We start from the raw sequence: 23,817 nt of genomic DNA on the forward strand, positions 1-23,817 counted from the left end.
GTCTGACAGGGTTTCTGCGACGGAGCAAATGGTGGATCAACAAAATCTACAATTGCGCAAAACCACCCGTCATGTCGATGCACATACCCTACAGATGAGGGATATGCAGAGACATCTTGAGGACCTTGACAATCGGGGCAGAAGGCGTAATTTGAGGGTCCGGGGGATCCCGGAGTCGATTGAAGGAGATCAACTAACACCATCTGTGACAAGCCTATTCAATGGCATTCTACATAGGCCCCTTCAGACACCTGTGGACTTTGAAAGGATTCATCGTGCACTGCGTCCCAAAGGTAGGGACACCGACCCACCCAGGGATATAATATGCTGCCTGACTGACTACAAGGTCAAAGAAGATATTCTTAGACAGGCTAGAAGCATCCCACAGCTAATACATGAGGGTAAATCTATCCAGATATTCCAGGATTTGTCAGGCATAACTCTCCAACATCGAAGAGACCTAAAACCCCTACTAGATACCCTGCGCGCCAAAGGCATAAACTACAAATGGAAGTTCCCCTTCTGCCTGGCTGCCACATCGCAAGGTCGCACTGCTTTTCTTAAAGTGCCTGAGGATCTTCCTTATTTCTTTAAGGCTCTAAATATCCCCTCCGTGGAGGTACCTAATTGGTACGCTGACTTTCGTCGCTCAGCCGTACGGAGAGATCAACACCATGATCTGCCTATGGAAACTACGAATGCAGGACACAGGAGGAGAAGATCACCTTCTGCCTCATCATATAATGGCACCCGCCGTTCCCAGCAACGTGACTTCAACACAGCCGACTCACCCACGTCAAGGAGAGCCAGAAGGGACCGCTAAACAAATAGGGTATTACTTCATTTTACAGCAACCTTATGTTTCAGTTATGCCATGTTAGGCTCTACATGTTCTATGTTCTCTGTTACAGTTAAAATTGTGCTTATTTCAACCGCAACTCTTATCTGCAAGTTACCCTCAACGTTGCCCTCATCAAATGGGGTGTACAGAGAGTACACATGACTTATATGCGTAAACCAGTTTATTGTTGGGACTGGACAGTGCCTCTATATAATTTACCTATGTCGTTGACGCCCCACAGCATAAGCGACAAACTACAACTACCATAATGCAACTCATACCGGAAACGCGAGGCGGCTCTATCACTTGATGCGGAAGTTCCACAGCTCCCCCACAAATGAACACTATCTTACCAGTCATCACAATACTGAAGGTAAACACATATCGCAGCTTTTGTTATAGCTCATCTAGCTTACCTGTCACCCGGAACCACAGCCGAAGACATCACGCTTGCACAGGAAGACGACGGAACTTTTACAGCGCTCCCCAGGACTAACATCGACAAAAGTCACCTGATACCACATCACGTCATCCGAATTCGATGGACGTACAGCCCTTCACAGAAGTGCGAGCCAGAGACAACCGCCTGCGGAAGCACTCGCCACACATAACACCTGCAAAAGACGCCAGTGCAGCAGCACCTTGTTGACTGGAAATCGGCCTGATCTCAGATGTGATGTTCCCCTCACCCCGTCCAATTAACAGGACCCGCAGCTACCATGAAACCGATCATCGGAGACAGCATCGGGGCCCCTAGAGGTATCTGGTAACATATCGCACATACACCAGAATGCCTCCAAGGACACATTTGAGGTCTTAAGAGAGGTATTTTCTTTGTGAAAGCACGGTGTCTTAGATTCCCCCATCACAGGGGGTTTAGAGACGGAGGGAGTATACAACACTGAACAGAGAGACACTCAATGGGGTCCAGTGTTCTATTCAACCTTTGGCCTTGGATACTTACATACAGATATACCCCTGCTCTAACTTATAGTGTGTGTAGGGGCTCGACATGGTCGGTATGCTTATAGTTCAGGGTGAATACTCATTCTTCCTAGCTTGATAAGTAATCTCAAATGCTTAAACTGCAAAATTTCTCAACATCACCAGTACTTGCAGACCTGCGTGATACTCAGAGGCTCGCTCCCTAAATTTCCCAGTACATTTTCCCACTGGCATGGGAGCGACTCCAGTAATCCGATCTGATACCCCGCAGAGTTTGATACTGACGAACATATCTGTTCTGCTCATAATTATAAATGCGGTTAATGATGTTATAGATGTTATTGGATTACTATACAATTTTGTTTTGTTTGCACACTCTCATTAACATCGGTTGTACACACATACCATGCAGGTTATTTCCACACCCCTCCGACCATCTTCATCCTGCTCAATGGTCGTGAGGTGGCGGGACACTTAATTCTCCTATTCCTCTGCCACTTCTCTCGTGTCGGGCTCATTCCAACCCCCACACAGCTTCGGCGCAGTGATCCGATCTATTCATAGCGGGTTGTACGCTGCGCCTGGGCTGTACATTACCGACTCTTTTGTTAAAAGTAAGGACACGAGATAGGTAACTATCTCAGTGGACTCGTCGGTTATTCCACAGAGCTGGTGGACATAAGATAACACCGAATCTCAATCAAGATTAGCAAAAAACTCTAACCAGTTCACACCCCCCTCCCCACTCATCCTGTTTTAATTTTTGGTTTACTTACCTCGGCAACCCCCCCCCCCCCCTTTTTTTTTTTTGACCCGGACGGAAGTAATGGACACTAACCGAACACCAAACAATGTGGCGGAATTACACCCATCCCTGAATCTCCAATCTATCAATATTCGTGGCCTAAATACGCCCGAAAAACGTTCGCTCCTACTCGCTTCGCTACATAAGTCTAAAACACATATAGCTCTAATTCAGGAAACACATTTTAGAACGGATGCTATCCCCAAACTGCACAACAAACAATTCCCAACAATATACCATGCAACCAACAATGAAGCAAAATCAAAAGGAGTTTGCATTCTCATCGCAAAAGACTGTCCACTCATTGTTTTGGACACACACAAAGACCCACAGGGACGATTCCTCTTCATAAAAAAGGTACCCTACACGGGAAAAGAATCACGATCGCCAATTTATACACCCCGAACACACACCAAGTTTCCTTTTTCCGCGACACGTTACAGCTACTCACGGCCTTTAGCTCGGGTACGTTAACAATTGGAGACGATTTCAATGTACCCCTTAACCCCGCCCTCGACACCTCTAATGGCCATTCTTCTATCACATACAGAGCCCTTCGTGCCATAAAAACACAACTTAGTGACCTACTAGTACATGATGCCTGGCGCACCATGAACCCTAATGAAAAGGATTTCACGTTCTTCTCTACGCCACATTCTAAATATTCACGAATTGACTATTTTTTTATATCTCAAGATGATCTGCCATTGATAAAAAACACCACTATCGAACCGATGGTTTTGTCGGATCATAACCCAATTACTTTGACTCTGCACCTTCCCAATAAGGTGGTGCATCCTCATATATGGAGATTAGACAACTCCTTACTTACCGACATCGACATCACTAGCAAGATTTCCCAACAACTCGCAAATTACTTCACAGACAACGACTTAGGAGATACCTCACCAGATGTGGTTTGGGCCGCACATAAATGCGTTATAAGGGGCACATTCATATCAATAACAGCACACCGAAATAAACTTAGAAAAGCTAAACTGGAGGATCTGACTGCACGCATTTCTAAACTAGAACAAAAACATAAAAAAATCACTGGCATCTGAAGCACTCACAGAACACACACAAGCTAGAAATGAACTACTGAACGAATTACACACCAGACTTAAGCGCAAATACACACTGCAGCAAAAATGCTTCTACGAATTTGGCAACAAATCGGGGAAGCTCCTAGCGAGAGCCCTACAAGCGAAACGTGCGGACAACACCATACATACAATCAAAGACCCTTCAGGCATATCCTCGGTTACTTCTAGAGACATAGCAAAACAATTCGTGAACTATTTCTCAGACCTTTATAATTTACACTCTCCTCAACAGACCGAAACCCCGGAAGCTAGACGGGAAACAATACAAACATTCCTATCCCAATACGCTCCCACACCCCTCACGACTGAAGAAACAGACGCACTATATTCCCCATTGGCACCAGAAGAAATCATGCTTGCCCTAAAACAAATGAAACCAGGCAAAAGTCCAGGACCTGACGGGCTCACTGTAGCGTATTATAAATCCTTCTCAGACATACTCATTCCCCCCATGGTTAAAGCGCTAAACAATCTCTCGCCCCATAGTATAGCATCCAAGGAAGCATTAGAAGCACACATCACACTAATCCCCAAACCAGGCAAGGATGCTACTGTGGTCTCCAATTACCGGCCAATTTCCCTTCTTAATGTAGAAATTAAAGTATACGCCAAAGCTATTGCCAACCGTCTGCTACCGCTCATTCCCAAACTAATATCCACAGATCAAGTCGGTTTTGACACGGGAAGGGAGGCCCGAGACAACACCAAAGCGCTAGACATCCATCATTGGATGACCACCAATAACATCAGCGGCTTTTTCTTGTCCTTGGACGCGGAGAAGGCGTTCGACAGGGTTGCTTGGGACTATATGGAAGCCACATTACACTCTATAGGCTTTCCACCTCAACTAATCCATATGATCATGGTTTTGTATTCCTCTCCAACTGCCAAAATAAGAGTGAATGGGCACCTGTCGAGCGCCTTCTCCATCACCAACGGAACAAGACAGGGCTGTCCCCTGTCCCCCTTAATCTTCATTCTCACAATGGAACCATTACTCCGTAAACTTAAGGAAAACCCAAATATCAGTGGGGTGGAAATAGACCATAAACAATTTAAAATTGCAGCATATGCGGACGACATCCTATTATTTCTAACGGACCCAATCATTACTTTACCCAACCTCCTCAAAGACTTTGCTTTATTCAAATCTCTCTCCGATCTGCAGATCAATCTATCTAAATCTAAAGCTCTTAACGTCTCTTTACCCACTGAATTAGTCACCCAATGCAAACAAAATTTCCCTTTCAGCTGGGAAACCCAGGCTCTCACATATTTAGGCATTCAAATACCCACCAAACTGACAGAGATCTATAGGTTGAACTTCCTTCCTATTCTAAGTTATATCCGTACAGATTTACAAAAATGGACCTCGGGGCCGTTTTCATGGTTTGGAAGGGCAGCTGTCCTAAAAATGAATGTGCTACCCAGATTGCTATATCTATTTCAAACGATACCCATACAAATTCCCTCTACCTTCTTCTCAACCCTCAAACGGCTTTGTAGAAATTTTATCTGGTCCTCCAAACAACCCAGACTAAATTGGAAAAGGCTAACGAACCCCAAATCACAGGGGGGACTATACATACCGCATATGCAAAAATACTATTGGGTATGCCACTTGGCCAGAATTGTCGACTGGCATGTCAACAACACTATCAAAGATTGGGTTTACATTGAAAACGCTTTCACCCCGATACACCTATTGCCATGGATCAACCAAAAAGTAGTGCCAAAGCAGGCCACACTAAATCCACTTATCAACTCCACGTTAACAAATTTCAAAGCAGCTTGCAAACCACTTAAACTGAAACCCTTTCCCGGTCCCTTAACACCGTTGGAAAACAATCCAGAGTTTACCCCAGGAGTACACTCCCTCCACACTGTCACGGATCCTAATAGACCACAACTCAAGTTACACCAAATGTTCCTCAAAGGAAAACTCTTGACGTTCCAAGCCTTAACCTCCGCATTTCCAGGCTATCACATTCCCTTCCACAAATACTTACAAATACGTCACTTTATCTATAGCCTTAAACCCACGATGGACCTACACAGAGAACTCACACCTTTTGAACTCTTATGCAACAATCCTGAATCCCAAAGACACCTCATATCATCATTATACAAACTTATATGTACAACAGAGGAAATAAAAACGGATGACTTAATCAGAAGGTGGGAGCATGATTTGAACACAGACCTCTCCGCAGAGGAGTGGCAGCACGCCCTCAATCATATGCATAAAGGTTCCTGCAATATATCTACTCAAGAAAATAGATATAAAATATTTACAAAATGGTATAGAACCCCGGACAGGATTCATAGGTATCAACCCAACGTTTCCCCTCTTTGCTGGCGGTGCAACGCATCAAGAGGCACTCTACTCCATATATGGTGGGACTGCCCTCTCATCCAATCCTATTGGATTGAAATTCACCGATTAATTACACAGATAACGACATTCACCCCAGACTTCACTCCGGCCCAATATTTACTCCACCATACCTCACTTCCACAACACACATATAGGAGATCCCTGGTTTTACACCTCATTAATGCGGCAAACTTATGTGTCCCAGTACATTGGAGAACCACATCCCCCCCCCCCACCATAACAGAATGGATTCAGAGGGTTGACAGAGTGGCCAAAATGGAAAACCTTATTCACCAAACATCAGATACTCCATCCAAATACATGAACATTTGGACTTGCTGGGTCCATTTTAAATCCTCTCAAATACAGACCAGTTCAGCTACTCCTTCTCCCAATGTCTCAGGGGAAATTACGAAAACACAACTGCCTACATAACTCCATAATAAAACACTTAACAGATCGTTACTCTCCGTCCTCCCCCCCCCCCCCCCCCTCCTACCCCCTTTCCCCATAACATTACACCTACTGAAACCTGAAAACTTATTATTTCAAAAACCAATACAAAAGCTACCCAATAAGTCGGGTAGATACCCCAACAACAGAATATTCCCTATGGCCTGTAATGCTACACCACTGACTAGCATTTCCTGATGCTCCCCCACCCGGGCACAGTCAGTTCCCATATAGGGGTGCTCGGGTGCGGGAGTGGAGACGTTCCGGCCGGACAAATTACAACCAGATTTATTCTCTTAAACCACAGGGATAATTCAGATACAGTGCGATCCTCACTTAAGATCCCTCACTAACACCACTTCTTATTTTTATTATCTTTCAATTTTATTGCTATTTTTATCCTTATTTACGGTACATAACACGCTCATAAAACGCCAATTAGTACTGTGATTACTATTGTGCTAAAATTTGTACAAAATAGACCTTCATGATGTAACTTAACTCTCTCCACTGTCAACCTGTAACTTATACATGTATGGGTTACGATTGTTGTACTTTTGCAAAAACTTAATAAAACTACTTAAAAAAAAAAAAAAAAAAAAAAAAAATAATAATGCAGCCTCTTGTGGTACCACAGCCTGGGGACACATGTCATCTGCTGCTATCCGGATCTCTGTGAATTCTGGACCAGACTGCCCTCCCTTACATATGGACTCCTCAGGCCACCAATTTTGATGTTCAAGAATTGATGTCTGCCGTGGGGGTCCCAGGCTTTGCTAATTTCTCCTGTTGATCCAGTGTTGCCTTCCTCTTTGTTTGGTTCTGATCCCTTAATAAAAGATTTTTGTTTTGAAAAAAAAAAAAAAAAAAAAAAAAAAAAAAGAATGCCTTTTAGCTGATTCATAAGACCCTTCCTATCAGAGAGATATGCTTACTAGGTTTGGACAATGGGCTGTAAAAAAAAAAAAAAAAAATTCAACATATTCCCCTATTCTAGAAGAAAAAAAAAAAATGAGTTTATGCCACTAATTGGTCTGCCCGGTGGGGATTCAGAATTTTTATGTATTTTCGGCAACTGATAGATAGCAGGAAGCTTTGGAGCATCAGAAATGAGGCATCAAGCCTCTTTTTTGGCAACAATCCTCATTTCTCTTGCCTAATATCTTTTAAGGAGGCTTTAAGTTTTTTGGTGGGATCTCTATTTTCTTATAGGTATGCAACACAGCTAGAACGCTAACGGCGTTTCCAACACACAGATGCTTAAAGCTGCTAAGGAGACTTGATTTTAAATTTTAATCTACTTTTTGAATTCCGATATACTTCACCAGGGAAGCCCTTTTTCTTTTTCTCCACTAATCCTTGGACATCTGTTTGGATCAATGCTGTGGTCATGAAAATTTCCACACTGGGATGCCTATAATGGGTTTCATGAGATCTTGATTGATCATTCATTCGGACTGGTGCCGTGGCTGTGAGGATTTTCCATTGGTATTATTCACAGGTATTTAGGACTACCTGTAATGGGTGTCATGGGATTCTGGTGAGTAGGATGTGTGGCAGGTGATGGTGGTGGAAGATCTACTTATTGTTCACCAAGAACAGGAAGATTTACATGCAATTTGATTATTCACCTTTATTGGACACGGAATAGATATTTTGTGGACTTTACACATAATTTCATACATTATGCATATGATTGTGGTTGCTGATATTGTTTGCTACATTTTTTGCATTTGCACTTTAAAAGTTTTTTCTCATAGCCTTCTTCAGTTTTTTAGCGAGCGCGCAGTTCAATTAATTTTTTTTCTTCACTTCATTCTTCATTTACAACCAGCTGCTCTCATTGTTAATATTATTGAATATTTGTTTTGCCATTTGTGCAGGTTTGGGGTGGTTTATCACTCCCACACACATCTTTACATTTGGAGGTGCCTTAGCCTGGCACTGAGGAAAACATATCACCAGGAGTCGGCAGCTGCCCGGCCTGCATTCGGTAGTCGGCGTGCGTTCCACCGCTAAAGTGGTAAAAACCTTTGGTATTCAAGCAAGCTTATTGATCCACAAAATCAATATATATGAATAATGAACAATATATAGATATAAATGAACAGTAAATATATAGAATATAATCATAAAGGATAAATGTCAAGTATAAAGATAAAGTATTTAATACAAATCGACAATTGGTACAATAAAAAAACCCTATATACATGATTGGCCAGATAACCCCATAAATCCTCATACATAAAGTATAGAAAATACATAACCTTATTAATGTTAGAATTCATGATTTGGCAGGCTTGTCTAGGCACACCTTGTTGGAAACTCTACGCGTTTCATGGCTATATTACATTATGGCCCTTTCATGTTTTATTTCCAATGAGTTATCGTGGTAGAGAGGAGGTTCTAAACGGAAAGGTTCCCTGTCACATCTCTTGGTAATCAAGCAAGCTTAATGATCCACAAAATCAGCCTGGCTTGACCTTTTTAGTTAGAGGTCATGTCCGTTTGTTGAGAAGAAAATTTAACTACACTCTTTGGGTGTAACTTAGTAAGACACTGCATATGGTGAAGGTGCATGGTTTGGAAGTACACTAGTGAAGGAATTATGGACCTTATGATGAATTATTTCAATTGATTATATTAAACAGGATGCACTATATTAAAGTGGAGTTCCACCCTAAAGTGGAACTTCCACTCATCGGATTCCTCACCCCCTTTGGTGCCTCAATTGGCACCTTTCAGGGGGGAGGGGGGTACAGATACCTGTATAATACAGGTATCTGCACCCACTTCCGGGAATAGCTAGCCGCAAATGCCCACCCCCATTGTGTTCTGGGAAATACACAGTTCCCACAACACAACGGGGACCAGTGTAGACGCACAGCGCGACACGCGCATACGCAGTAGGGAACCGGGCAGTGAAGCAGCAACGCTTCACTTCCTGATTCCCTGACCGAGGATGGCGGTGGGGGCAGTCAAGAGACGAGCGATCGATCGGCTTCGGTTGCCGACATCGCTGGACCCTGGGACAGGTAAGTGTCCATTAATTAAAAGTCAGCAGATGCAGTATTTGTAGCTGCTGGCTTTTAATATTTTTTAAGTGGACCTCCTCTTTAAGTTTATATAACCACCAATGAAATTGTTCATATTAATTGGTTATTAACTATTAAACACATTTTCTCTCGTTATTCTCCCTTTTGGTCTGTTAAATATACCACTGAAAGGGCAGGTTACGTTCAAATGCGAACAGCTAGCCAAATCATCCATGCAAAACGTGGCCTCTCCCCCCCCCCCCCCCCCCCCGACAAAAAAAAAAAAAAAATAGCAGCTGTTCAGCCAAATCATGTGAACAGATTACTTGCAATACTCTCTGCACAGTTATCAGTGCTAGCATCGTTCCCTGCCATCATCCTGAACTACAAAACACCTCCCCGTTATATATCCCTAACATACTTCCTGTCCTAAGGTTCCAACGTTGCTCAGCACATCTGCCACCTCAGGACAGGAAATTAGATTCAGATTCATTTAAATGCTGCCCTCTCCAGCTTCATTTTTCATTTCTACTATAAAACAACCAGTGCTTTGTGTTCCAATTGTGCGCCTGTGTGGAAGCACAATTGCTTGGCGATTGGTCACTGTGCTGTTGTAAGTGGAAAGAGTCCTCAGCCCTGTGTAAGCTCTGTTTAGCAACTGAGTGTAAATCGAGCGGGATATTGTAAGTGAACCTTTCAAGCCAACCTGCATGGGCACTAAAATGAAGGCGGCCTCATCCACACGAGGCAGACTCCGTTTCCACGGAGCCCGCCGGGCTCAGCGGGAGATCTCTGTTGATCTCTGCGGAGCCGGCGGATGACAGGTCCCTCTCTGCTCACTGAGCGGGGAGGGGCTTGTCAGGCGCCGCTGCTGCCAATGGAGGGATTGGATGAAAACGGACAGCATGTCCGTTTTCATCAGATCTCACCCGATATCGATGGATCTGGACGTAGGACCATCCGTCTGCTTTTTGCGGATCAGACCGGGTCGGATGTCAGCGGACATGTCTCCACTGATATCCGTCACTCCATAGGCTAACATGGAGCACCCGTTTAGGTCCGCCGAACGGTTCGATCGTGTGAAAGGGGCCTAAGGTGGATGGTGTGCTGAAAATTGTTCGCTTTTGCAAAGGTGACTTGTTAAAAAAAATAAAGAAAAACAGCCGCTTACACTTTTGAGCCAAGTGTGGTCATTGCAGTTTGGATAAGAGGTTCTATGTTGTTGGGATCCACAGGAAAACTATCACTGATCTTATCCAAATTCTCAATAGCCAATCTTGCAGCTTGCTCATATCCATCTGAGATTCTTATGGGATGAATACCACGATCCAGCAACTGCTCAGCTTGTTCCAGTAAAGCACCTGCAAGAACTAAAAAAACAAAAACAAAACAAAAACACAGAATATTTATTGTAAACCTAAAAGTTGAATATTTCCACACATATATCTATAAAACAATATCAGCCCATCAGATCAAGAATAACAGGATGGGCTAAAGCAACAACCTCAACAATACTCATCCTTTATAGTTCAGTCAGAAGCTGGGACAGGTTTGTGATTAACCACTTGAACCTTCTTAACCACTTGCCGACCGGGCCATAGCCGAAAGATGGCTACAGCGCGGTCAGCTAGTTCCGGGTTGACATCCATGGGACGTCATTCCAGAATGTTGCTCCCGCGCGCACCCGGGAACATCCATGACCACCGGGTCCAGAGGACCCGGCGCATCACGGTAAATAGCCGTTTACCACGTGATGGCTCCGTCAAATGACGGAGCGATCACTTGTAAACAAACGGCGTCACGTCATGACGCCGGTTCTTCCCTCCCCTCTGTGTACTGATCGGTACAGTGCGAGGGGAGAGGGGGAGAGATTGCAGCAGCGCTGTGGCCTGGATGTTTACTGCCCACAGCGCTGCTCAATGTAAATACTCTGCAACACTGTGCAATAAATTTTAACACAAAGAATATATATATTTTTTTTAAATCCAATTTTCAGTCTTTGATTTATAGCGCAAAAAATAAAAAACCCAGTGGTGATTAAATACCACCAAAAGAAAGCTCTATTTGTGTGAAAAAAAAAAAAAAAAAAGGACAAAAAATTTCATATGGGTACAAAGTGTGAGAGCACTGAAAGCAGAAAATTGGTCTGGTTAGGAAGGGGGTTTAAGTGCCCAGTGGTCAAGTGGTTAACCAATTTTCAGCTTTCGTGCTCTCACATTTTGAATGACAATTATTCAGTCATGCAACACTGTACCTATATTAAATTTGTGTCCTTTTTTCACACAAATAGCACTCTTTTGGTGGCATTTAATCACCGCTGGGTTTTTTATTTTTTGCGCTGTAAAAGAAAAAAAAAAAAGACTGAAAATTCGGTAAAAAAAAAAATGAATTTTTGTTTCGGTTATAAAATTTAGCAAAATTAGTAATTTTTCTTCATACATTTTGGCCAAAATTTATACTGCTACATATCTTTGGTAAAAATAAGTACAAATTGGTGTATATTATTTGGTCTTTGTGAAAGTTAGAGTCCAAAAGCTATGGTGCCAATATCTGAAAATTGATCACACCTGAATTACTGATGGCCTATCTAATTTCTTGAGACCCTAACATGCCAGAAAAGTACAAATACCCCCTAAATGACCCCTTTTTGGAAAGAAGACATTCCAAGGTATTTAGAAAGATGCATGATGAGTTTTTTGAAGTTGTCATTTTTTCCCACAATTCTTTGCAAAATCAAGATTTTTTTTTTTCACAAAATTGTCAGAACAGCTGCTATGATCGTTCTTATGGTGTAGGGAATTGCCAGCTGAAAAAGCTGATATCTGAATGATGCCTGTAGCTGCAGGCATCAGATATCCCCGCACAAAGTCGAGGATGTCATGACGCATGCACGGACGTCAGGAGCTGGCTTGGTGGGCGGGCCGCATAGGTCCTAGTGCCGCCCGTTGCGCGAATGCACGGTCTAGCCTGAGGTCGTGGTGGCCATCTTGAATAGGGGCAACCTTTACATTTTTGCCCTCGTTTGTCAAAATCATTTTTTAGAGACTCAAAATTCTACTTGGCCGCTCGCATTTTTTGAGTGGCTTTTGAGAAATGGCGAGAAGGGTTGCCTTGGAATGACGCAGCACCGCTGATCAGAGGGGAAGAGAGGATAGCCACCGGCCGGATGGTCAAAGCAGGGAACATCACAGCTTTCATTTCAATAGCTGTGCGTTTTCCGCCGTGCGCCCTTATACAGACCCTTTTTCTGGGACTTTGACAGATCACCCGTCCAATCCTAGGACGGGTAACGTGTATTTAAGTTCCCCAGGCAGGGGAAGGGGCTTATGCGACAGTGCACGGCGAGGGGAACACAGCTATTGAAATGAAAGCTGTGATGTTCCCCGCTTTGATCATCCGGCCGGCGGCTCCCCTCTCTTCCCCTCCACAGGTAGGCTGCATTGGCGGACACAGGCTGCATTGGCGAACACAGATAAAAGTTATAAAAATATTTAACAACTTAATTCTGCATAAAACATTTAAGTGTCATTTCATGAGATAATTTAGGAAGGGAGGGTTTAGGGGTGGGGCGAGTAACCCTTGAGGCCTGGCTAGTAGCTCAGGACTTGAAATTTTGAGCCCTGTTTTAGAGGGGTGTATCTTCCACAGATGTCCCTCCCCTCTGTTATTTATTACTGGGGTCTTTCAGCATAGCAGCCTTTTGTCATCTGAGGAGCTCCTGGAGGGGACCCTGTTTTTTTGCCAACGGACAAATTGCATTTGTCTTTTTCTTTACTCAGGAATACAGTTTCCTTGCTCTAGCTGAAAATACCAGTCGCTAACTCCTTTATCTTTCTCTAGCTGCTTTTTCTGTCTGTTGCCTAAAATAAGCAGTACACCACCCAAACAAAAAAAGGTAGGGACCGCTGTCCAAGTGAGAAAAAAAAACAAACAAAAAAACCCCATACAACCACTTATGCTGGTACGTTTATGCATTTCAGCCTTGTATGCCAGAAGTCGTCAAAGAGGACATCAAGGCGACATACAAACCTAGGCTGGCCCCAACCAGATCAGGATACAATGCAAGCGGCGAGGGTTCAGCTGTGAAAAGACAGTTCACATTCACCACCTCTCAAATCCCTAAATGCTGAGCATGTGGGGTCATCCCGTTTTAGAGACTATGCAGCAAGACAGAGTCAGAGGGTTAACAGGTAAGCTGTCCTACTCAAAAGATGGGTAGGGGATACATAGTGGAAAGAGCAACAGCAGTTCCATTGCAGCAATTAGCTCAATCTCCTTCAGAGAAATTAATTCTTCCTGGCACATACTTGAGAATCCTCTCACCATGCAGCATGTATCCCTCCTAGACATCTGGATGATGGTGGGCCACCCGAGGATACCTCAGAAGAGCTTGGCCCTCGAACTTCAACTTTTTCCTAGTTCAGCCCTATGTTCAGGCTGTTAAGCCAGCTATTGGCTGGGAGAAAGCAGACACTACATCTGAGAAGTCAAAAAATGTACGTCCCATTTCTAAAGAAGCTGGTTTCCACTAGTGCAATTTGTCATTGCAAAGTCGTATGACAAGTCGTACCTCATGATTTCCAGTGAGTACCGTTTATATCTGTGCGATTTTAAGTCGCAGCAACTGCAAAGTAGTCCCTGCACTACTTTGGTCCCACTTTGATGCGACTTGAGGTCCATAGACCTCAAGAATGAACACACAGGCATTGTTTCAAGTTGCATTAAAATCACTTTCAGGTTGCAATAGTGGAAACATAGGCTTACTCTGATGAATGATATCAGAGACACATTTTTTTTTTTTTTCCAACAAAGGGAGCTTTCCTCTCAATTGCCTAGGTGAACTATCAACAGTCGGAACAAGATTCTGCAATGCCAGACGATCCGCCGGAGGTAGACACGGCAGTGGCATTTTATTTTTTTATTTCATTTTACCAATACATGCAATACTTGCTTTGCTGCAATTGGGCAACAAACTTGTGAAGCCTGGCAAGTCTAACAGTAGCTTAACAAGTCATTTTCAACCTTGCAGCACAATTGCTTTCTATCTGGGAAGTGCATGGTCCACCTGGGGGAGGGGCCAATGTGAAAGACAAAAAAAATGTTTACAGTAGAATATGGTGTGTACTTTATTCAGCCCCTCTACAATAGTAATGCTGTAGCTCCAGAACTTGGAGCTGGCTCCATTGCTTGAATTTGAAGAGGACCTGAAGAGGAACAGATCAAATACCATTTGTTTTTTTCTGTTTTTAGATAAGCTCTGGAACTGAAGCAGAGGTGGAGCCAGCTGCAAAATCGTAATGAAGCCCAGCTCTGCTGCCTGGAATGACGTACTGCATCTTATTTTCCTGGTGCCTCCATGGCAGCATACCAATGGTTGGTTGCTTCGCCCCCGACCAACCCACAGGACCACTTTAACTCTATAAATAAAAGAGTTGTTCCTCCCCACCGTCATTCAACACTTTCATGTCTCACTATAGTGTAGAACCAGCGGTTCTTACTTCCCGGGAATTTGGGGAAAGAACCTTACAGATGTCAAGGCTGTAGTTTTTCATTAAATTTCTTATTGCAGTACCCTCCCTGTAAGCGAGTTATTTACCATTGGTATGCTGTCATGGAGGCACCAGGAAAATGGAAAATTGAATACTTACCTTTCCGTAATTTTCCTTTCCTGGTGCCTACCCATGGCAGCATACACCCTCCCTTCAATAATCCTTAGTTTTCTGAGATCTAGTTACAAGAATGACGGTGGGGAGGAACAACTCTTATTTATAGAGTTAAAGTGGTCCTGTGGGTTGGTCGGGGGCGGAGCAACCAACCATTGGTATGCTGCCATGGGTAGGCACCAGGAAAGGAAAATTACAGAAAGGTAAGTATTCAATTTTCCGTTTTCCAGACTAGTTCATTTGACTGTCCTACAAGCAAAAAACATTTTTTTTTTTTGCTACTACAAAAAGTATGAACAGCGGATCCATTTGTATTATATAAGCAGAGTGAAAACAAGAGTTGGACTTAGGTGTACGTTTATCAAACTGATCAGCAGCGATCCCGAGTATCGCCGCTGATCACAGGTCATTAACAGTTTATGAAACTGAGGTAATCAGAGGAGAACAGGTTCTCCACTGATCATCGCAGCACACAGAATCGATGTTCACGTCTCTGGCTGGGTTTACGCTTGTATGATGCGCGAACCAGCGTGATTCCTGTGCGGGTTTCCACATCGTACCTACATTGACATCTGTGCACCACTGCGGGTGTCAATGTAAAGTTAAGGACACCCCCAGATCATTTCACAGATCGCAGTGCAAACTATGTAATGGTGCAGGAATCGGATCGCATGGCGATTTGGGATTCCAGTGCGGACCAAATAAAAGGGTCCTGTACCACTGTGGTGCAAATGCAATATGATTTAAAATTTGCATCGCACAAACATTGCATGTGATATGCAATGCGTCACATACAATATCTGTGATTGCACAATTGTGATGGCAGCCTCTTTATTTACAGTATCTCACAAAAGTGAGTACACCCTTCACATTTTTGTAAATATTTTATTCTATCTTTTCATGTGACAACACTGAAGAAATGACACATTGCTACAATGTAAAGTAGTGAGTGTACAGCTTGTATAACAGTGTAAATTTGCTGTCCCCTCAAAATAACTCAACACACAGCCATTAATGTCTAAGCCGCTGGCAACAAAAGTGAGTACACCCCTACGTGAAAATGTCCAAATTGGGCCCAATTAGTCATTCTCCCTCCCCGGAGTCATGTGACTCGGTGTTACAAGGTCTCAGGTGTGAATGGGGAGGTGTGTTAAATTTGGTGTTATCGCTCACTCTCTCATACTGGTCACTGGAAGTTCAACATAGCACCTCATGGCAACGAACTCTGAGGATGTGAAAAAAGGAATTGTTGCTCTACATAAAGATGACCTAGGCTATAGGAAGATTTCCAAGACCCTTAAACTCACAGTTGCCAAGACCATACAGCGGTTAAACAGGACAGGTTTCAATCAGAACAGACCTCACCATGGTCGACCATAGAAGATGAGTGCACGTGCTCAGCGTCATATCCAGAGGTTGTCTTTGGGAAATAGACATATGAGTGCTGCCAGCATTGCTGCAAAGGTTGAAAGGGTGGGTGGTCAGCCTGTCAGTGCTCAGACCATGCGCTGCACACTGCATCAAATTGGTCTGCATGGCTGTCGTCCCATAAGGAAGCCTCTTCTATAGATGATGCACAAGAAAGCCCGCAAACAGTTTGCTGAAGACAAGCAGACTAAGGACATGGATTACTGGAACCATGGATTGTGGGTGGGGGTATGGCGCTTCCTTGTGAGATGTGAACTATTAATTTTGTGTGCGTTTAACAGTGACTATACCAAATAGGTTAAATAGTATTCCAAACGCAAAAGGTGAAGACTGTGAAACTCTTACTCGGTGAACCCATATTATGTAAATCAAAAAAGCAATAAAAATATATGTATATGTATATGCAACCCCTATTATATTGCATATACCTCTGTGTCACAATTAGTGTCAAAAGGTGCCACTAGGTGCTGCTGCTGAGCAGCTGATGTAATAAATCCAACTTATATGTATGCAAAATTAGTGACATATCCATATAACAATGCAGAAACATATATATGCCATATATACGTATATATATGACCATGCAATCCAACATATAGGTGTGCAGTAAAGTGCAATCTAGTGCAATAAAGTCCAAAAAAAGCCAAAAAGGAAAAAAACTGTAAATGACATCAAAATTGGAAAAAGAGAGTATAATCTCAAGTGGTGCGTCCCAGTTTTAAATAGCAGCAGAAACGTTCCAACAGCTTAGTGACTTTGGTGCCCGCAGAGGTAAATCCGTGACTTCTGTGCTCCCCTTTTGGCTCCCCACTCACCAGCTTCCACTACCCCTCCTGCAGGGGTGACAGACACTCTAGGATCCCAAAGCCGTCCTCTTATCCGGTATCCTGTGGTTTCTGAGATGGAATGGCCTCTCTCCCAGGAGTTCCGGATTATCACCTCATACCATGTCCAGGAAGGGGATCGCCAGCAAAGCCCTCATAAAAGGAGATGCCACCTCATAGTGTAGTATAATTAAAAACTTTAATGGTATAAAAACTCCCCTCAGGGAAAAAAGCACATCGCACTACACTAAGGGTGAAGCTGAAAGCCAGGAAGTGCTTCCCCGCAGCGTGCGGCTTGCGGTCCAGCTGCGTTCCAGGCTCTCTCGCTCCGTACCCGGAAATGACGTAAGTGCGTAGCCCCGCTTACGCGTTTCGTCATCGACGTTCTCAAAGGCGGAACCATGGAACGTGGTCTGTTGAGAACAAGACAAACTTATTTGGTTCATATGGTGTCAAGCATGTGTGGCGGCAACCAGGTGAGAAGTACAAAGACAAGTGTGTCTTGGCTACAGTCAAGCACGGTGGTGGGAAAGTCATGGTCTGGGGCCGCATGAGTGCTGCCGGCACTGGGGAGCTACAGTTCATTGAGGAACCATGAATGCCAACATGTACTGTGACATACTGAAGCAGAGCATGATCCCCTCCCTTCGGAAACTGGGTCGCAGGGCAGTATTCCAACGTAAAACATCGCCCCCCCCCCAACACACCTCCAAGACAAACACTGCCTTGCTAAAGAAGCCGAGGCCTGGCATGTCTCCAAACCTAAACCCTATCGAGCATCTGTGGGGGGATCCTCAAAACGGGGGGTGGAGGAGCGCAAGGTCTCGAACATCCACCAGCTCTGTGATGTCCTCATCGAGGAGTGGAAGAGGACTCCAGTGGCAACCTGTGAAGCTCTGGTGAACTCCATGCCCAAGAGGGTTAAGGCAGTGCTGGAAAATAAATTGTGGCCACACAAAATATTGACACTTTGGGCCCAATTTGGACATTTTAACTTAGGGGCGTACTCACTTGTTGCCAGCAGTTTAGACATTAATGGCTGTGTGTTGAGTTATTTTGAGGGAACAGCAAATTTACACTGTTATACAAGCTGTACACTCACTATTTTACATTGTAGCAAAGTGTCATTTCTTCAGTGTTGTCACATGAAAGATATAACAAATTTACAAAAATGTTAGGGGTGTACTCACCTTTTGTGAGATACTGTATATCTATGCAGATACACAACTAAATAAGATATCCACTTGATGACCAGTGACCTAGCAGTAAGTCGCTGTACTGCAAGTGGTTATACTGTGATGATGGCAGCTGAAATCACTGTTATGAACAATAGATCTAGATATATTTTAAATTATTCTACCTGCATTAAAATGCTATTAAAGTCATTTTTATATAATTTAATGTATTAGTAAAAAAAAAAAAAAAAAAAAAAAATATTGTAAACCCTAAAATATGGTTTTACCCATGGACTGTTCTGTTACAGTTATACAGGGCTTTATCAATTATGAAACATTTTATTTTAATATTTATGTACTTTATTAAAATTTAATGATTATAAATGTATTTTTCATTTATATGAATGGTGTTTAGCTACATTACATATGTGGATTAAATTCATTTACTGTACACCATTCACATTTAAATAGGCACATATATGACCTTTAAATATTGATATAAATGTTTTTGATTAGGTTAATGTATATTGTGTAGGGGGAATGTAACTATTACTTTATTAATATGAGGTGTGTAACGTGTGTTGCTTTGCGTTAAACTCCGGAATTTTTCCACTTCCTATTACTGTAATCCCGCTACATCACGAGAGATTACAGTGAGAGGTGCCATTCTCAGGATTTCCCGGCGTTTGTAGATCGCTTCACAACTCAACAGGAGAAACGATCTACAAAGCTCGATAAACAGTCACTCAGAGGAGAGCGATCTCCTCTGAGAATGCCTGAGAACTGAGTAGCGGTATTTTACCGCTGGGTGATAAACGGACACCTTAACGGTAACTCTGTTTCTAGTAGTCTTCCAGGCCAGCCCTTGAGAGGATAACCAAATACTCACCAGAGTATAGGGGGCCACTGAAGCCCACAGAGTGTGCCCTAAGATGGTGGAGGAGCAATCTGCATTACTTTATAGCACTCCAGAATGTTTAAACCACCTCACTAGGGTGTTCGTGGAAGCTTATTTACCCTTTTGTTTTCCCGAATAAAAGAATGAGCAGGGTATCTGAGGACCTCAACTGACTAGTAAGCTCCAGGTACCTTAAACCCCTCTTGACATTCAGGAGGCTTAGATCTTGCTCTTTACTATTGGAAGAAGAATTGCAGAAGGATGGTAGTACTATATCTGATTAATATCTGAGATTTGTGGAAAGCCTAAAGCCACCTTTGCTACAGGTCCGCAATCTGTTTTTTTAGAATCACTCATCACAAATTTTCAATAAAGGCTGACTGAAAGAGCCTGCAACTCTCCTATTCTGCAGGCAATAGTAAGAGCCACCAGGAAGGCCATTTTCAATGTTAACAGGTGCAGAGGCATTCCGCAAAGACTCAAACGGGGACATGATGATACCCCTAAGCACCACTAATAGTTCCCATGTAGACCACTTCCGAGATCTAAGTAGTTTGTTTTTAGCCACAGCCCTGCAGAACCTGGAGATCAGAGGGTTTTCTTTTAAAGTACATTCAAGATACACCGACTATTCTTTTTTTTTTTTTTTAGCCTACAGCCCTAAAGAGTACTGGCGAGGACTTGATTTCTATCCTGGGGGTGCTATTCCTGACATCATCCCGAAGCTGGGATAGCCAGAAATCACGCATTTTGTAGCTAAAGCGGGTTTAAAGTTGGCCACACTAGTTTCCAATGCTCTCTTCAGGATAACGTCCCGCCTTTGTCCATGCAGTCCTTTAAGTCAGTGGTCATCAACCCTGTCCTCAGGGCCCACTAACAGGCCAGGTTTTTATCTATTACCTTGGAGAGATGCAGACTAGAATACTGCAATCACTGAGCAGCAAGTGATATCACCTGTGATGTATTTTTCAGTTATCTTGCAAACCTGGCCTGTTAGTGGGCACTGAGGACAGGGTTGAGGACCACTGCTTTAAAGTGACCCATAGCCTGAAAGGCCAGCACCGACCTCTTTGAAACTTTACAGCGCAGCATCTAAGTTTTTGTTCCACACTGCTTGAAGGTTGTCAAATAGAAACCTTTTGTAACTGGCTGCAAAAAATTTCTGTTCTCAGGGTCCACCCATTCCTTCCGCACCACGTCAGACAAACACCACTTGGTGGACCAGGAATACTTTGGACTTTTTTCAGCAGACCCCAATACATCATGTCATGTTTGGAAGGAAGATCCTCATCTTCCTCAAAAATTTCCAAAGTCTCATAAATGGTAAAATGGCCCCTAAGAGGTCCTCTACAAGTGCCGGCTTCACTGGTTGCAAGGCTTACCGCCCTGTCCCCCCCAGTGTCCTGTGACGCCAAAGCCGCCGACACTGGCAAAACTATAGGAAAGGGATGACTAATAGGAGCAGCTGGAGTGCTAACGTCTGCAACCAGCTTCTTGAACTCTTTAAAAAGTAGAAAGCCCCCCCCAAAAAAAACAACACACACACAGCGTAAAGGGTATCTGATTAAGAAATAAAACCATAAATAAAAAAAAAAAAAAAAAAAAAAGTCCTTAAAGCGTTTGTTAACCCACAAAAAAAAAAAAAAAAAAAAAAAAATTAAAAAGCATGTTATACAGCACAGTGCTTGTGCTGCGTCATTTGGCCTCCTGTATACTCTAAAAAAACCTGGGTGATCCTGACTGGCTATACACCCCCCCCCCCCCCCCCCCCCCCCCCCCAGCAAACATGTAAAACATGGCTGCCGGCTCCCAGCTGATCGTCCTCTCTCTCTCTCCTCCGCCTCCCCAGCTGACGTCAGCGGGGGACTCGGCCCCGCCCACAGGAGCTGTGAGCCGAGAGAAGAGAGGTGAGCAATCAGCTGAGCGCCCGGAGCGGAGCTTATATAGTTGCAGATCAGCAGATTTTTATATATCACAAGAACAGGGGCACATGTTCTTATGATACAGAAGGAAGAAGATTATATTACAGTGGCTTAACCACTTTAAGTGGAACCAGCCAAAGGAGAGGAGTGAATCGCAGCACTAGATTCAATATGACAGAGGGAACCACAGCACCGCTGTAATAAAGCAATCCTCCTTACCGGAAGGAGTGGACTCTCAAATAGAGTGGTCAAACTTGCAAAGTAGGCATCAGGTGGTAACCTCAATTGGAAGATATAACCCCATCACACGGAAAGCTTCCAACTGAGTTTAGGGAGGCAGTGCTCTTTGAACAGCCATGGAAATCTCCAGTATTCAGCTTCAAAGCACACATCCTGATCCAATGCTATAGTGGTTAACCTCATGAAAAGTATGAAATACCACCAGTTTTAAAACGTATTGTACCATGGTATTTATTGAAAGAAAAAAAAAAAAAAAAAAAAAAAAAAAAAAAAAAAAAAAGCACACTCACGTGTATACAAACATTAAGTGCTTCACAAACAATCAGAATGGCCACAGCATCCGGCGTGCTTGCGTAATGCGTACGCTTGACAAATCTGCTTAGGTTGGTGAAATCTTGAGGATTCTATCAGATACTGAGATTTATGTACCGCTTCATATTAATCCCACCAATACAAAAAGGAGCTTACTGAAATCAAAAGGGTAGAAGGATAACATTTAATATAAAAAAAGAAAAAAGTGGAAACAATACGGTGTGTCACACATGGTCCATATATTCAGACCCCATTCACACAGGGGCAACACGACTTGCAGGTGGCCTCAGCGAAGCGACCTGCAAACGACTGCCCGGGCGACTTGCAAAACGACTTCTGTATAGAAGTCTATGCAAGTCGCCCCCGAAGTCGTACAGGAACCTTTTTCTAAGTCGGAGCGACTTGCGTCGCTCCCCTTAGAACGGTTCCATAGCACAGAACGGGAGGCGACTTGTCAGGCGACAAGGTCGCCTGACAAGTCGTCCCTGTGTGAATGGGCTCTTAGAGGTGGCAAATTGAGATCTTTTCCAGAGCTTAGGGAGGCTTTCCAGCTGCCGGCTTCAATGTATTTTTTATTCTAGACAACTCAAACATGCGGTAGATACTCAGAGGGGAGCAGATATTTGGGCCTTGGATTTTACATCAATTTTCAACTGTTTGAAGTAACTACCTATAAAAAAAGGGGTTTATATCAGGTTGCTATACCATGTTGCTGAATCTGTTCCTACGGGACGCACCTTTGAAGGCAGTGTCCCAATGGGAACGAGATATTGGTATATTTGAGGAAGAGCAATGGTAGGAAGCTTTGCAGGCGGTATCCCTGTGCTCACTGAATGTGACCCAAAGATTATCCCAACTCTATATACTACTTAGGGCATATTACACGCCGGCTAGATTAGCCCGTATGGGAGTATGCACAGACTCCACCTGGACCAGATGTTGCAGAGATCACAGTGATCTTATCCATCTTCTATTGCAGTGTCCCAAACTGCACTTATATTGGAAGAAAGTCATTGACACCCTTAATGGGGCTTTCCAGGTCCTGATACCTTTAGACCCTAAACTGCGCTTGCAGGGGATAATAGATGGCCTCCCGATGGAGGATATCACTAAGCAGGCTTTTAGACAAGCTCTGTTCCAGGTTGGATGTCCCTGGTCTAGCGCCAGTAGATTTGGTGTACGACTGCCTATTTTAAGGCCCATATAGGACAAATTGCTCTAAATAGTTATACAAGATAGATACCGTAATGTTATGGAGGGTAAAGTCTTGCGATGTACTTGGCCTTTGTTGAGAGTGAGGAATATAGTGCACTAATTGTTTCTTCTCTGTAAAACTATACCCTGCAATCAATTTATATGTACTGTCTATGCTCTGGAACTGTCTGTTATTTTTGGTATGTTTAATAAAACCAGTTTCTCGAAAAAAAAAAAAGAAAAAAAAAAAAAGGCCTTTGATACCCACAGTACTAAGGGTGCCTGTCATTTATCCCCCTGGGAGGCCCATTATTAGTGGATTAGATTCTGTTACCTCAAAGATAGGGAAGTACATCGATTAATATCTACAGCCATTGGTGATCAGGACTCCATCATACCTCAAAGATTCAACACAGGTCATTAACCTACTCAATGAGATACGGCTACACGGCTGATGTTGCCTCTACACTCATCTCCCACCAACATTGGGCTGCAGCTGTTGACCGTGAGAGGAGAAAGAGAGGAGGAAGAGAAAGAGAGGAGGAAGAGAAAGAGAGGAGGAAGAGAAAGAGAGGAGGAAGAGAAAGAGAGGAGGAAGA

General features: G+C 43.4%; 1 protein-coding gene across 1 annotated transcript in view; it reads right to left on the minus strand.

Annotated features, from left to right (window-relative positions):
- Positions 1-23,817, minus strand: part of CCT5 (chaperonin containing TCP1 subunit 5) — a gene marked incomplete in the record, with an annotated part of 162,464 nt that overhangs the window by 101,461 nt on the left and 37,186 nt on the right. The window contains 1 exon segment of the mRNA XM_073630730.1: positions 10,734-10,932. Coding sequence (XP_073486831.1) covers positions 10,734-10,932 — 199 coding nt within the window.

This window comes from Aquarana catesbeiana, linkage group LG05 (assembly GCF_042186555.1).
Source record: "Aquarana catesbeiana isolate 2022-GZ linkage group LG05, ASM4218655v1, whole genome shotgun sequence".
Lineage (NCBI taxonomy): Eukaryota > Metazoa > Chordata > Amphibia > Anura > Ranidae > Aquarana > Aquarana catesbeiana.